The 16,078-nt window shown below is 47.5% G+C and overlaps 1 protein-coding gene across 1 annotated transcript in view; it reads left to right on the top strand.

The window, feature by feature from the left end:
* SCGN (secretagogin, EF-hand calcium binding protein) overlaps positions 1 to 16,078 on the top strand; it is a 36,195-nt gene that overhangs the window by 2,567 nt on the left and 17,550 nt on the right. The window contains exons 3-6 of the mRNA XM_043590663.1: positions 3,503 to 3,595; positions 7,115 to 7,204; positions 10,195 to 10,251; positions 11,152 to 11,229. Of these exons, the coding sequence (XP_043446598.1) occupies positions 3,503 to 3,595; positions 7,115 to 7,204; positions 10,195 to 10,251; positions 11,152 to 11,229 (318 nt within the window). The remainder of the gene's footprint in view (positions 1 to 3,502; positions 3,596 to 7,114; positions 7,205 to 10,194; positions 10,252 to 11,151; positions 11,230 to 16,078) is intronic.

Raw genomic sequence — 16,078 nt, 5'->3', positions numbered from 1 at the left:
CTAATCTTTTTTGCCTCTCATTTCTTGTCTTCTATCAGTTTCTCTTCTCTTTTCTTCTCCTTCCTTCCCTTACCTCACTCTGTCTCCCTCTCTCGGTCTCTCTCTCTGTCTCTGCCTTGCTCCTACTTACTGCTGTAAATGCGAAGGCTCATGGCATTCCAGAGCCTATGAGTCAGGCGCTGTTGTGTCAGGAATGACAGGAGTATTAGAGGAAAACAAATAGATGAAGGCAGAGCCATTCAACATCTTAGAATAAACTGGATGGTCAAAAAACCCAAATTCCCAGAGACTTGGAACTTCCCAACTTTTCAGAAGCTCCTTGCTTTAGTGGTTGGTAGGAAAGGGGGAGAAAAGTTGCTGTCAGGGCTGAAACTGGAAGTGTCCTCTTTTCAGTCATGAGGTGGGGGTGGGGCTACTAAAGCACAAGGTCTGCCCTAAGCCAAGGGCACCATAAGCCATCCCATGAGCCATCTCCTTCTGGGGCTTTGGCTAACGTCGGAGGCACTGTTGCCTCTAGTGACACAGCAGAGGGGCAGTTCTTTCCTCACCCTCCCTCAGAGCCAGCCTGTGGACTCACCCTCTCACACTGGGGCAGGCCCAGTCCCCCCAGGAAAGGAGACAAATGAGTCACCAGCGTCCTGTGCACCTGTGCTCAGTGTAGGCCTTCCTGAGGCCAGAGGCAAAGGGGTTGGACGGCTGCAGAATCCTTAGGGTGGTGGAGGCAAAACTGGGGCACGCTTCAGAATTCTCTGTATTTGTTAAAATGTAGACACCAAGTTCCACCCCCTAGGCATTTCTGTACATTCGGGGTCTGCCTAAGATCTCGTATTTTTAAATCATCCGAAGTCAGTTTGTATCTCTTCTAGCCTCTGTCCCTCCAGGAACAGCAACTGCCCATCAGAAGGAGGGTTCTAGTAGCATCAGTCTCTGGCAGTGGCCCCAGCACCTCTTCTCAGCACTTGGCTGGGGAGGGGCCTTTGGTGCCAGCTGTTATCCAAAGATGTCGTCGCCGGCCATTATCCTGTTTCAAAATGCTGAGGCATTACCCTGGGGCGTAGGGTTATAGAGACCTGCGCTGCACCCTCCATGCTACCTGGACAACCGTGATTAAGGAAACTATTCCTAATTCTGTTTTTTTTTTCCCCTGATGAGAAATGAGCAGCCCCTACACATGTCCTTAAGAAGAGGGCAAGACTTCCCGAGTGGAAGCCCTTTAAACCGAGCAACAATCACCATTTGTGACCCTTACTTTTCATCAGTGATGCCCCAGTGCCTATGGAACCAGCCACAGGGAAGCCTCCACCATTGGGCAGCCCCTTGGCCTGGGGTTTAGGGGTGCAAGCAGTTCTTCGAAGGCCTGAATAGCTCTATTTTCTTCCCTCATTAGCAGGGCACAGAGATCGCGGAAAGAGGAATCTTAAGGTTTCTGACAGTAAGGTGCCTGGTAGTCAACCTTGGAGAGCGGGCAGCCTGTGTGTAATTACCTGGTTCTCAGAGCCTCTGAGGGGACAGACTTAATGGGACCATCAGCCGTTTTTGCTGCTGTTTCTGTTACTCACCCCTGCCCTCAGCTCTCTGCCTTTTCTCTTCACATGCGCAGAACTGGCCTCTGAACTAGGTCTGGATACAGCCAGTGCCCTGCAGAACATCATTGTCTGGGGCCGTGTGCACATCCTTCCCGTCCAGACTGTGGCACATCCCGGGTCTCCCTCAATGCTTCAGGGATGACGAGTACCCTGCGGGGGCCCAGAGTCTCACAGTAGGAGGGAGGGGTGCTGATGGGGAATGGAAGCAGTCCCTAGGTCCTGGTGTGTTGGGTCCAACAACTAGGCATGGGCTCTGGGGTGGGAGGTCTGGAAGGACAGAAGTCAAGGTTCTGTGGCTTCAAACTAAAGGCAGCACAGAGGATCTGGGTACAGCTTCTTTGGCTTCACATTTGTTTATTTTGAAATTTAAATTTTCCACCAACATGGCCCATGTTAGTTAACTTCCTTTGGGAAGGCCCAGTCCATCATAAAGAATCATTTATTCACTCCACAGATACTGTATTTGAGAGCTACAGAAATCACTGCCATCCTACAGATCTCTTAATCTAGAAAGTCACCTGAAACCCAGAGTGAAGACCCACCTTGTTGAGTGATCATCAGTTTCTTTTCTGTGTGATTGCACGTACACGACCCACACACACAAACTCACACGCACATGATCCAAGGTGCCAAGACTAGAGATGCCGATCCCTCTATATGTAGTGGACCCACTGACGAGGGGGTTGACTGGCAGGGAGAGTATTAGGGACAGGACTGAGGAGAATGAATTTAGCATGGCTGATGGAGTCTGCAGTCTTGGAATCGGGCACTGCTGGGGAGTGTTTCTGCTTCTCAACTCCCGCATCAGAATTCGTTCTCCATTGTTGATTATATATGTCATATTTCTTTGTACCAATCCTGCAGTCCACCGATGAGGAACAAGTTAGTGTGTAGAAAAAGTTGTACGTGAAAGGGAGATGTGGCATCTTTGGTACTCAACACTTTATTACTTTTCCTCCCTTCTAATGACCTTTTCCTCAACAAATCCAAGGAGAAGAGGAAGGGAATGAGCTATGTCGAACTGGCAACCTAGAAGGGCCAGGCTTTTCACTTAGAAATAGAATAGGGGTGTGTGGGTAGCTCCGCTGGTTAAATGTCTGACGATTGATTTTGGCTTAGGTAATGATCTCATGGTTCGTGAGATCAAGCCCCACATCGGGCTCTGCGCTGACAGCACAGAGCCTGCTTGGGATTCTCTCTCTCTGCCCCTCCCCCACTCACGCATGTGCACACACCCTCTTTCTCAAAATAAATAAACTTAAAAAAATACCTTTAAAAAAAGAAACAGAACAAAATTGGGGCACCTGGGTGGCTCAGTTGGGCTTCTGACTCTTGATCTCAGCTCGGGTCATGATCTCATGGTTTGCGAGATCAAGCCCTGTCTCAAGCTCTGCTCTGACGGCATGGAGTCTGCTTGGGATTCTCTTTCTCCCTCTCTCTCTGCCCCTCCCCTACTATTCATGTGTGGTCTCTCTCTTACTCAAAAAAAAAAAAAAGAAAGAAAGAAAAAAGAAAAGAAAAAAATAGAACAAAATCTCTGAGTTCTTGGGAAGAAAGTTCTTGGGAAAGAAAGTATGTTCATTACTATACAGTCTTTTGTCACAACAAAACATACAATGATGTTCAAAACCATACTTTAACACTCTAGTCTCTCAGCGTCCCTTCATTCATGTTTTAGGAATTCACCTGCTGTAGGTCTCACCTGGTCAGGGTGCCGATCAGTGATGGTTTGCTCAAGAAATCTCTGGCACTCTTCCCCCTGTTCAACACGGTAGGCTTGCTCTAAATGGCTAAGTGACCTGCTTCCCAGGTTAGAGTCACATAATTATCAGGCTATCTGCTCTGAATATTTGATACCCCAGCTACGTTTTTGGAATCCCAGTGGCTTTAATTTGGTTCTGTCTGGCCTATCATAGGCGCCGGTGGTAGAAGAAAATGTGCGGAGACTGAAACAGCGAATTATGGCTCCCCAGGACGTCTCTAGAGCTGGTCGCGTACAAATGAAAGAGGTACCGTTAGCCTTTTTAGAGCTATCATTTTCTCTGAAAGATAATGCAAATCTTACATCTGGTTGGGAAATCAGAACTCTCTACAAGGCAGGTGGCCTACACGGTATTTTGAAGTAATCACCTCTCCTTTCTCATCCGCTTAGCAACAAATAGTTCCATCGTTTTAGTTAGGTCAATCAATATTTATACTTACTTGATAACTGGGGAATTGATATGCTGGAGGCCTTTCAGTTACCTGATCCAATATTTGTCTCTTTGCAATGCGCTGTTCAAATTCAACCTTGGTATAAGGAAAACTTTAGCGACAATAAATGAGTTTAAACTTCCGTATCGGCCAGCGGAGGCTGGAAAGATCTATCCCTGAAGATCGTTAAAAACAAAACAGACAGCAGCTGTCTGCAGTTCAGCCCACATTTACTGAGTCTACAAAAGCAAGGTGTTAAGCGCGCAGTGCCTCGGGTAGTGTCTCTTTAACCTCATTGTTTTTCCTTCCAGTTACCAAAAGGTTTAGAGTTTAGAAAGGATTTCCACACATATGTTGATACCTTATCCCCCACAATAGTGCAAGGAGATAGGAGTGGGACATTAGCCCTATTTCATGTGCATTACGTGGCCAATTAGTGGCACTAGTTTAAGTGTAACCCCACTTAAAGATATCACTCGATGGGTTCATGCTATATAGTTACCAGTCTGTATCTAAAAATGAGCTACTTAAAACTAAGGTATTTATTTTATAGTCAAAATTGCCTGCGACACAGATTACCGGAAACCTGTAGAATGAGTCTCGATGTCGCCATACTTGGACAGACAGTATTATTCATGAAAACAGGACTGTTTTCCTTCAGAAGGTTATGATAATAGGGCAAGACAACGCCTCCTTATAAAAAGTAGATGTGTTCACCAGGATGCAGCCTTTTCAGAAAAGCAATAAACTAAATCCAGATGTATGAACGTAGTCGTTTCCAAAATTTTCCCTCCAAGGCAAAATTATATACGTAACGAGCATTTGTAGTATAATGGATGGAAAGGTACCTGCGTATCTGTCAAAGAAGGAAGTGCAGGCCTCACGCTAGAAATACCGAAGTATTCGTGACTACATGTTCACTGTTGCATTCCCCAGCCCACAGAACAGAGGGTAACATTCGTGGTGCTCGACAAATATGTACTGACTTAATAATGAATAAATGAAACACGGTTAACCCCTGCTAACAACAGGCGGGCCTTCTCGAAGCACTTGGGAATAGCTTACGCCAACCAGTCATAGAGTCCTGCAAATGACATTACTGAGGGGCTGTTCGTAGACAAGCCGATGGTACCCAGTTCATCGGTCCGAGGTCCCTAACCTGCCATCTGTGAGCTTAAGGAGGAACAGTGTCTCCCCGACCTTGTGCCGTACCCCTGACTACATCACTGACTCCAGTCACAGGTGGTGAGACATAAAAATCAGCGCACCTGGTACATGTTAGGTATTCTGGCACAATTAAGATGGGGAAGAAGTCCCAACCGAGCCGCAGCCAGGTTTGGGGAGATGATCTGTACACCGGATTTGTCCAGGGCTCCTCTGTGCCCTCCAAACAAAGCTAAAGACAGACTGGGTTCTAGAGACTGAGGACCAGCGAATTACATTTTAATTTGGTTCCTTGGCCTATGGTACCCCGTGTGAAAAAGAACTCAGTCCTAAAGACCAGTTGCCATATCCAGTTGACCTTGGAGCCTCGGCCGGGGGCCCGAGGGGTGGGGCAGGGAAAGGGCCAAGTCCACACCGTGAATGTGAGACCTTGGCCAGTTCACTGCTCCCTGCGCCTCCGTTTTATCATCTTCATCAACACGGCAGTTACCATGTATTGACTGTTTCATATGTACCAGGAATTTTATGAACAGCTTATTAATGGTGCCTCGCTTTACTTTCAGTCTTGACATAAACACTAGCACGTAAACGTTATTATCCCATTTTACAAATGAAGAAATTGAGGCACAGAGATATCAATTAAATTGTGCCATAGCAAATAACAGGCGAGCAATGGAGAAGGAATCAGGGTCGGTTATCAATGGCACACGGTGCTGTCCCACTCCCATAGTAAGGGGGGTATTTATGCCCCCCAGAAGGACTGGTGTGAGAATTTAATGAGATAATAAATGAAAAGCACATTTTCCAGTGCCTGCCATGGACGAGCTACTCAACATACGATATTCAGAACCCGATCGTTATCATGCCCACACTGTGTCCACGAGCAGACCTTCATCCAACTAGAGAATGTGCGCAGGAGTGTGGGCTCATCACGCCTACGAGCCACCAATAGCATCCGTCTGGGCTCACTCTCTGGCAGTGTACCAGATGCTGGGAGAAGCGCCCGGTGATGGGAGGAATGGCCATTGCTTATGGCGGACAGCTCAGAGAGAAGACAATAACACTGCTAGACCGCGGGTGACAGACGAGGCCAGCCAAACACGCCTACGTGCTGATGTAAGAGTAACAATCACGCAGGAGACGAAAATGTCACCTCTACTCGTGGGAGATGTGACGTAAATCAGTAGAGCTGGAACTCAAATGCAAAGTTGGATGACTGAATTTATCATGCATGGTCCAAGTATTACAGCATCATAGAGACACTAATAAACTAATAACATAAAAGAATAAATTAGCCAACACTCAACACTACTGCCTGTAACTGTGGCACAGAAGTGAACGTATATGTAGCATCTCGCCAGCACAGCAGAAAGGTTAAAAGTGTGGCCATAGTCCTGGTGCCACTGCTTACTCACCACATAGCTAAGGCAAGTTCCAGTTGCTTCAACTAACAAATAATAATAATGGTGTGTTGTCTACTCTATAGGTCGTTGTTAGGTTTCAGTGAATAAGCAGACGTAAGAATTTAGAATAGTTCATGGCACACATAAGAATTATTTGCTATTTGAGGGGCGCCTGGGTGGCGCAGTCGGTTAAGCGTCCGACTTCAGCCAGGTCACGATCTCACGGTCCGTGAGTTCGAGCCCCGCGTCGGGCTCTGGGCTGATGGCTCAGAGCCTGGAGCCTGTTTCCGATTCTGTGTCTCCCTCTCTCTCTGCCCCTCCCCCGTTCATGCTCTGTCTCTCTCTGTCCCCCAAAAAATAAATAAACGTTGAAAAAAAAAAAAAATTAAAAAAAAAAAAAAAAGAATTATTTGCTATTTTAATTTTCTTTTATATTACAGAGTGAAATTATTTTAATATGAGAGAGTCGTAAGATAGTGCCTGGGACATAGTAAACACTGACAAATTTATTATTAAAATTAGGATTATTATTCTGGATCGGAAGCTTGCAGAAGGCAGACACCCACAGTGTTTCATTCCCAGTACGGGTGCAATACCGTTTGAAAGAATCAGTGAATCAAACATGGCAATCTAGGGCACAGAACTGCAATCTGAGCTCTCACTCTTGAGGAACCCAAGCCCTTCTGCCCTATAACAGGTCTCACCGTGGCTTTTTCCCAGGGGGCACTGGCCAGTGTCACCGACTGCTATGTCTCTCCATTTCTGTAGCTTGCCACTATGTTCTTGTCTGAGGATGAAAACTTCCTTCTGCTCTTTCGTCAGGAAACCCCCTTGGACAGCAGCGTGGAGTTTATGCAGGTAAGTGTTTGACTGTATCTCTATGGTTGATGAGGGTTGAGAAGAGACCAGGACCCCAGCCACCTACTGTGGTGGCCACCACATCTCCCCAGTCCCCAAGGGAGAGCTGCCCATGGAGGACAAGATCGAGCAAAAGAAGCCCTTGGTGACAAGCCAGAGCTTTGGCCCCAAGTCCCCGTGTGCCCCCGTGTGCTCCGTGGGACCCAGACTGCTCCCGAGCAGACAAAGTCCTTCAGCCTGGGCTAGGGGAGGCCTACACAACATCCAGGCAGGTGCACACAGAGGAAGGTAATGGGGGTTTGCTGGGGACTGGGGAGCCCAAAGATCAGGTGCCTCGCCCAGGCAGCTCCAGAGAACAGCTACCTTATAAGAATGCCCTCTGGCCATCTAGACTCTGTGTGAAACTACTTGTTTTCAAATGTTGGCAATTAATCCTAGTTTTGAAGGTATAATACTGTGAAAGAGGAGGACAGAAGATCCAAAGCAGGCTCGGTGCTGACAGCAGAGAGCCCGATGTGGGATTCGAACTCATAAACTATGAAATCATGAGCCAAAACCAAGAGTTGGATGCTTAACCGAGTCACCCAGGCGCCCCAGGATCCTTTAAAATGTCATTACCCAAAGTTAAAAATACCTTTACCCTCTGACTTAATAAACTTCTACTGCTCCAAGCATGTATCTGAAGGGTATAATGAGAAATGTTCATATTCGGAAGAAATGTATTATAATGTTAAGGACCCAAATCGTACATGCATTATGATCTTAACATTTTAAAAATCATTCATCCTAACACATACATAAATTAGACCATAGGGAAATACACACACTATAGATACTGATTGCTCTTAAGCAATTAAGATTTCAAATGATTTTCATATACTTTGCACTTTTATGTTTTCCAGTTGTGCACAGAATCATAATTATTTACAAATTATTTTAAGTGGCATTTTTGAAATTTTAATTGTGCTTAAAAGTGCCTAAAAGAACATTTTAAATGAAAATAATCCATACATGGCCCAAGTATACGGCCTCCAAGTTAGTCTTGTCAGGTGTATCATAGAAATATGATGGAAAGGAAACACACAAAAATCCTAAGGGACCATCTCTGGGGTAAGTAGTTTCGGACATTATACTTGTCTTCTTCTTGTAGTTCGTTAAGTTTGTACAGTGAATCTGATTTACTCTTATAATCAGAAAAACAGTATTAAAATGTTAGGGCGTGCATTGTACCGAATAGTGTCAAGGAATGGGAAAAAGGAAATAGCACAACAGCACCGTCCTCTTCTGGTTTCTTTTTTACCATCTGCCTCCCCCCTCCTAGCTTGTCCACTGCTTCTAACAAAGAAGTTTTCCTTCCCCTACCCAATTAAAAAAATAGATAGATAGAGATATGGATATAGATATCACTTCAGACTCTTGATTATTATTTTTAATTTTTTTTAACGTTTATTTATTGAGAGACACAGAGACACAGAGCACGAGCAGGGGAGGGGCCAAGAGATGGAGAGACGCAGAATTGGAAGCAGGCTCCAGGTTCTGAGCTGTCAGCACAGAGCCCGACGCGGGGCTCAAACTCACGAACCACGGGATCATGACCTGAGCCGAAGTCGGATGCTTAACTGACTGAGCCACCCAGGCGCCCCAACTCTTGATTATTTTAATTAAGTTTGTTGTAACCTATTAGTATCCTATATATTTTTAAAAACTCGAAGTTAATGCATTTATGTTCTCCCTGAGCCCCAGGACCTGAAAACCCTTTAATCCTGACACACTGCTTGGAGCTCCTGTGCCATGATTGCCCAGGGTATCAGTTCCGTCTTGCTTTCCTTAATTCTTACAAACGTGACGCAGTGAAGATTTGTTTCCCAGCGTCTTTGTGCACCATTCCTGTCTGTGACTCAGATTCTCCTTCTTTGTGTTGCTCCTTCCTGGAGTATATCCTTCATGCAAAGTCTGTTGGCAAAAACTCTGTTTTGTTTGCCCAGAAATCTCGTTTTGCTTTCATTCTTTAAAGACAGGCATGCACGTGATCACAAAAAAATCTTTAGCCCTCCAATGGCTCAGTTGTAGTAAAATTATAAAAGTAGATGGAATAACAGGGGGAAAAAAGCATGTAAAACGGTGTTGTTCATTATTTGAAATTCTTATTCTCCGTTTTGGTATATTTGGTAAAGTCAGAATATAATTTACATTTAGCGAGTTGATTTTGTAAGTCTGGCTGAATTCAGGCAGACGTGTTGCCATCAGGGACCGCAAGTCGTGACGCTTCCCAACCTTCCTGCAACCCCTCAGTACCCCGACTGTCCCCATGGGGTGCTGGGCTGGTGGACTGGTGTTGAGAATTAAGGTCCCTGCAGTCGGTGAGTCAGCTGACCCATTCTACATCTACAGGAAATCTTGTCGATTAGAAACAACAACTTAGTGCTCCTTTTCCATTCTGCATAGGACTTAGAAAACTTGCCAACCTGTGACGCTCATACATGGAATAATCAAAGCGGCCCAAACCACACCACGCAGTAAAGAAAGCAGTTCAGTGTCTAAGAATGTTCAGTTCCATCTTCCAGTGTAGTGACTGTATCTTCGGCTCGATGAATGCTACCCTTATAGCAATGAAAGTGTTGTCTCGTCACTGGGAATTAGCCGAGATGTTTCATTCCCTTTACCCAGAGCCAAGGCCACCCAGCCAAGCTTCCTTATGGCCTTCTGGCAGCAGTGTATTTGGGAGGGGTTCACCCTTTCGTTAAGTTTATTGCTATTGGGGCTTTTAGTTCTGTGCAGGTGCCTCGGTTTGACTACCTCCTGGGCCCCAGGATTTGTCTCTTGTTGACCTTGTGTGCAATTTCCTGATAACGCTGCAGGCTAAATTGTCAGAGTCACCAGATGTACCAGGGACAGACTCTGGTTTCAGTCCTCCACGACCTCTCTGGGTTTGTGCTTGCTTACACGGTCACTGGACCAGTAAATGGACGTATGGCTTTTGTGTATTTCAGATTTGGCGCAAATATGATGCTGACAGCAGTGGCTTTATATCAGCTGTTGAGCTGCGGGTAAGTGTGGGGACCCTCGCTGGGTGGAGGTGGCCTTGCTCATCACTGGGAACTTGATGTATGGACCATGAATTTAATTCCTATGGGCCCGAGAAGCATGCGTTTGAATTTGTTACTTAAAAAAACCCAAAAACGTATTTGTATTTAAAAGGTTTAGGACAGGGGTGCCTGGGTGGCGCAGTCAGTTAAGCGTCTGACTTCAGCCAGGTCACGATCTCGCGGTCCGTGAGTTCGAGCCCCGCATCGGGCTCTGGGCTGATGGCTCAGAGCCTGGAGCCTGTTTCCGATTCTGTGTCTCCCTCTCTCTCTGCCCCGCTCCCGTTCATGCTCTGTCTCTCTCTGTCGCAAAAATAAATAAACGTTGAAAAAAAAATTTTTTTTAAATAAAATAAAAATAAAAGGTTTAGGACATGCCAATAACATTGCTCTCTCTGGGAAAGAGACGTAATTAAGGAATTTTTGACACTTTTTCCATGCCTGGAGCCATTCTCTGAATTCTGTGAGCTCCCTTTATTTTAAAGTTTTTATTTATTTATGTTGAGAGACAGTGAGCAGGGGAAGGGGAGTAAAAGAGAGAGAGAGAGAGACCGAGAATGCCAAGCAGGCCTCGCTGTCAGTACAGAGCCTGATGTGGGACTCAAGTTCACAAACCATGAGATCATGACCCAAGCCAAAATCAGGAGTTGGACGCTCACCCGACTGAGCCACTCTGGTGCCCCTGTGAGCTCCGTTTAAACAGCGAGAGCCCTCCATTCTTGGATTTATTTGCTTCCTAAAAGCAGTTTGTTTTCTCCTAAAAATAAAAAAAAAAAACCCACAATGCCTAAAATAAGGCGTCCCGAGATCTTTGTGGTTTATTTGCTCCCCATATAAGATGTGACTCTTCTCTCGATGTTACAGAACTTCCTCCGAGACCTCTTTCTCCACCACAAAAAGGCCGTCCCTGAGGCTAAGCTGGACGAATACACCGGCACCATGGTAAGTAGCTGGGCAGTGTGATCTCACGAGGGCAGCCCCCCTGATGCCTCCCCAGGGCCCAGAGTTGGTACCCGGGAGCACCTGCAGACTGAATACAAGAGAAACCTCAAGTCTGGGAAACGTCGGCTAAAACTGAGCTGTTCTAGCCTCTCTCTGAGGACAGGACCGTGTGTATTTGAGAGGAAAGCTGTTCGCCTGTCCCTGGGGGGACCCGGAAAGTGCAGTGAACATCGGTTACCAGGCACCAGGCCAATAACCTCGAAGCCACTCGAAGTCACACAGAAACGGGTAAACATGGACAATCAGTCCCAGGCACAGGGGAAGCCACTTCTTGCCACGAGTCTATTCACGTGGCATGTTGATCGAGGACAGCTGAGAGTCGGACAGATGGGAGACGTGCGTCCCACGTCTCTCACTTATAAGCTGCGACCTTGGGAGACTGTCAACCTGTCCATCTTACTAGTTCATCCATAAAATGGGGGTTAATGGTACCTACCTGCTGTGAGGGCAGAGCGAGCCGATGTCTCCAAAGCACTTTGCAGAGCGTCTGGGACATAATAGGTGTTCGTACCTGTTAGCTCTTACTGTGGCAGCTGCTGTGGTCCTTGTTGTCATTAGGCTTCCGCGACCAGAATGACCCTGAGATCGTTTCGGTGATAAATGATGGCATGGGAGAGCTGCCTCTGGCAAACGCATCCTCACCTAACACGATGCATTTCTCCAGCCACCAATCAACAGTCTGGCTTCCCTGCCGTTCGTGTCCGCCCCCCACCCCCTTCCTTCCCCCAGACAAGTGCTTCGGGCCAATCGGACGCTGTTGTTTTCTCAATCAAGAAGCCAAGAAATTGCTGGTGAAGGCTTACTTGCTCGTAGGATTGTTACGCACAGGAAGACTTCCAGCAACAGAGTCACGTTACTGGGCTTCCTGGTGAGCATTTGGGAGCACGTGCCATCGAGAAGAGTCGGTGAATTCTCGTAAAATGTGTGCCACTAGGTTGCCCTCTGGAGGCCTCGAGCTGCTTTGGTATTATTTCTGGTATAAATAAATACGGTATTATTTCTGATGCCGTCTCTGCAGGGTTGGCATTGTTCATGCCATTTCGTATATCTGATGCTAGAGGCTTAGAAAGGCTAAGTGACCACGTCACCACCAAGTTGAATTCTTAAACTCGCTTTGAAGATCAGGTGACTGGGAGAAGTTGAGTTACCCGGCCAAAGGCACCAGTTAAACTGGAAGCTAAGCTCTCTTGGTTTCCAGCCTCTTACTCTGCACCCTGTCCGACGCTGACCCCCAGGCCCGGGCACCTGCCCTGGGGAGGAGGGAAGGAGAAGGGCGCTCTTGACCGTGATGGCTTGTAAATGGCCTAGGCAGAAGTGAAGCTGACGCCAAGGGCAGAATCAAACCCCAGGCCAGGATCTCAATCAAGGAAATAATTCGGCTTCTTGGTATGTTGGACCTCTTTTAATAACACGCAAATGGTGTTCGAGATCCTGAGTGAGTACGCACTCAGCACGAAAGAGCAAAGTGGGAAATCTAGAAGCAGGAAGCAGGGAAATCTCGAGGTTTCTTCCCACCTGATTTCCAGCAGCACCTGCCAGCACGGTAAATACCACAGAAAGGGGGAGGTCACCGTAACTGCCTGAGAATAACAAGCAGGTTAGGTTTCCAGATGAACACTTTCCATCCTTGATCCAACCCGGCGTCAGCACCGGTTGTTTGTAACCTTGATTTTATTAACTTCCAAAACATGCACTACAAGATGAAATACTCTCACTTAGAACCGCCAGGATGTTTCTAATATTTCTTTGATTGCCTTTGAATCCGAGGCCCTCCGCCTCCAACTACAGTACTAAACGGCTACGTTCTCACGTAACATGGCTCAATTCTCTTCCCTACTTTTATTCTCCCGGTTCTTGCTTGTCCTTCAAGATTCAGTGAGACATCATCGTGGCCTAGAAAACCTTCCATAACCTTCTTCTGTAGTGGATGCAGGTGCCTCTCCCCTGGGGGTCCCATATCATTGTCTTCACATCGGTCACCCATTTAACCCAGGCCACAAATATCCACTAAATATCTGCCATGCCCCTGGCACTCCTCGAGTCGCTGGGGATCCAGCAGCGAGCGAACCAGACAAAGGAGAGACTGACAATAACCATAAACATAATAAATAATAAATGAGATCGCATGACAGGGGTAACGAGTGTTATGGGAAAGATGAAAAAGTAGAACAGGGTGAAGGATGGCCGTGCCAGCAAGGTAGCTAGGATCGGAGGCTGGGGAGTGTAATTTTCACCCTTCGAGAAGGTGAGGCTTGAGGAAGGACCGAGGGTACAGCAAAGCACAGAGACCCTGGGGCAGTAGCCTGCCTGTGGCCTTCAAGGACAGGGAGACACGAGTGTGGCTGGAGCACAGAATTCAAGGGCAAGGCTTAACGGAGGCCAGACCCCGTGGGGCTTCTCAGCCACTGTGAGAACGTGTGACAATGAGTGAGATGGAGAGCCACCAGAGGGGCAAGGAGGGAATCAGGAAGACCTGTGAAGAGGCCACCACTGCCATCCGGGTAAGAGGGGGTGGCAGCTCGGAGGGGGTGGGGCAGCAGAGGAGATGAGAAGGATTGCGGAGGCGAAATCAACAGGACTGCCGATGAGTCAGCTGGAGTCAAGGGCAGCACGGACATCACTTGTTCACCACTTGTTCTTTACTAGCCAGTGACTCCTCTAGGGCAAGGGCAGGCGGCAGGGCCTGGCACACAGTAGGCTACTCTGTGCCCATTGTCAGAACTGAATTTGGAGTCGTTACCTAACAGCCAGCTCAGAAGAAACCAGGACAACAAAAGCAAGGTTTGCTCTGGGGACCCTCCTTGAGAGCCTCCACCTCCAGTAAGGCTCATGCTCCCCCTCGGGGAGCCTCGTAGATGGCCCATCGCACAGATCCGCCCTTCCTCAAGCTATGTTTGGTGTCCTGGAACTCTCCTTTGATTTCTTCCTCTTTGTACACCAGACCCTCTAGGACAGAGCCAGAAGGAGTGCTCGGGAGTACTGGGCTTGATCCCTTAGGGCTCTCCCTGGGGTCCTTTGTCCCAGAGACTCATCCACAGGGGTCCCCACCAGGCAGGGTATGGGCTGTGCTGAGCCCAGGGGCAGACCCAACAGGGCGGCTGGAGCCCCATGCTGATGACGAGAGGTAGAAGGGGCAGGAAGGCAGGAGTGGGGGGTGAGAGCCGGAGGGTGTGGAGGAAGAGAAATGCAAATAGAAAAAGACAATCCGAGTAGGACAGGCCCGGGATGTGTCCCAGTGGATTCCGAGTTCACACCCCTAAATTCCTGAAGTTGAGTCTGACATGCTTTTTCTGCGCTGAGGAGTGGGGTCTCAAAGTGACCCACAGCACCCCCTCTGTCACCAAAGCCGGCACCTTCTTCATGCTCCTCTTCCAGGTCAGAATATGACCTGGTTAACTGGTTGAAATGAAGATGTGAGTTCATTTAGGGAGAACTCACCAAGAAAGATATGGTCCCTGACCTTCTGGAGTCTTCTGATGAGGGAAAAATTAGCAGAGGAGGGAAAAAAGCAAAAATTCACTCTGGCTGCTCCCTTTCATCCCCACTGCGCACGTCTCTGCCATCGACCATCTCGAGATCCGGTTCTCCTGACTTTTCAAAAATAAGGTAGGTTACAATGAAGCCACCATTCTAGACCTTCAGCAAAGGCAGGACAAGAAAAGGTAGATGGACAGAGTTCAAGCTGAGTTGTTTCAAGATGCCGTCTCAGCTGAGTGCACGTGGCATTTTATTTTCACCGCGACAAGGCCAGCATTTACTCGCGTACTGGGTGCTTTAATTATAATAACTGCGTGTTCGCTCTGTGCCAAGCTCCGTGCAAAGCGCTTTGCAAACATTTGATTCTCACAGCAACCATATAAACTAAGTATGTTTTGCCTCTCATTTTATAAATGAAGAAACTGAGGGTTACAGACTTTAACAGGTTAAATACAGTCGGGATGCAGCGGGGTGGAAATGCCTACCCACATCTACCTCCGAAGCCCGTATTTTCCACCACAGTACCCACGTCCGGAAGTTTAAATACTAAGTCATTAAAAAGAAAACTTTCAAAAGGGGAAGAGTGAACTCTATGGAGAGATCAAGAAGAGAGGACAATTCCTGAAGGAAGAGACGATCAAGGTGAGGACAAAGCCACGTGAAGAGATTAGGATTCTCTTAATATTTTTAAAGATAAGATAATGCAGGAGCTCGCAGCACCAGAATTCGTTACCTAGGAAAATGGATCGTTCTCCTCCTGAAGTCCAGAAAGGATCCTAAGCGCTGACATCTTATTAAACACAAAATAGGAAGCAAATTAACGAGAGACCACGGGAACAGGAGAGGGTTCTACAAAGTTGCTCTGGGAAAGAGACTGCAGATAAGCTGATGCAGGGAGCCAGGGAGGAAGAGTGGCCTGTGACTGCAGAGAGCCCCAGGGTCGGCTCATTCAAACAACCCACTGTCAGGGAGGGGAACGGGCCTGAAGGAAACACGTGGGTGGCTGGGAACGCCAACACTTGGCTGAAAAGACCATGCACATCACCCGTCAGCCCGGCCACACTGCCCGCCCAGAGCGATTCTCTTCACACACAGCCCAAGGCGGGCAGAAAATCTGGCAACGTGCAGTTTTTGATGGCTCCGAGCTCAGCCCTGGAAGCGTGGAATCCTGTACAGCAGCTGAGGAGGATCGGAGTGGTCTCACCCAACTTGTGAGTCTCTGGGTGGAGGACCGTCCATTGACCAAGACTGCGCTGTTATCCTGTGTCTGTTTCGTTGCCAAAAACTTGTGGTTCTTCCGGTTGTGCTGTGG

The sequence above is a fragment of the Prionailurus bengalensis genome, chromosome B2 (genome assembly GCF_016509475.1).
Source record: "Prionailurus bengalensis isolate Pbe53 chromosome B2, Fcat_Pben_1.1_paternal_pri, whole genome shotgun sequence".
NCBI classification, from domain to species: Eukaryota; Metazoa; Chordata; class Mammalia; order Carnivora; family Felidae; genus Prionailurus; species Prionailurus bengalensis.
This window is presented reverse-complemented; position numbering and strand designations above follow the sequence as displayed.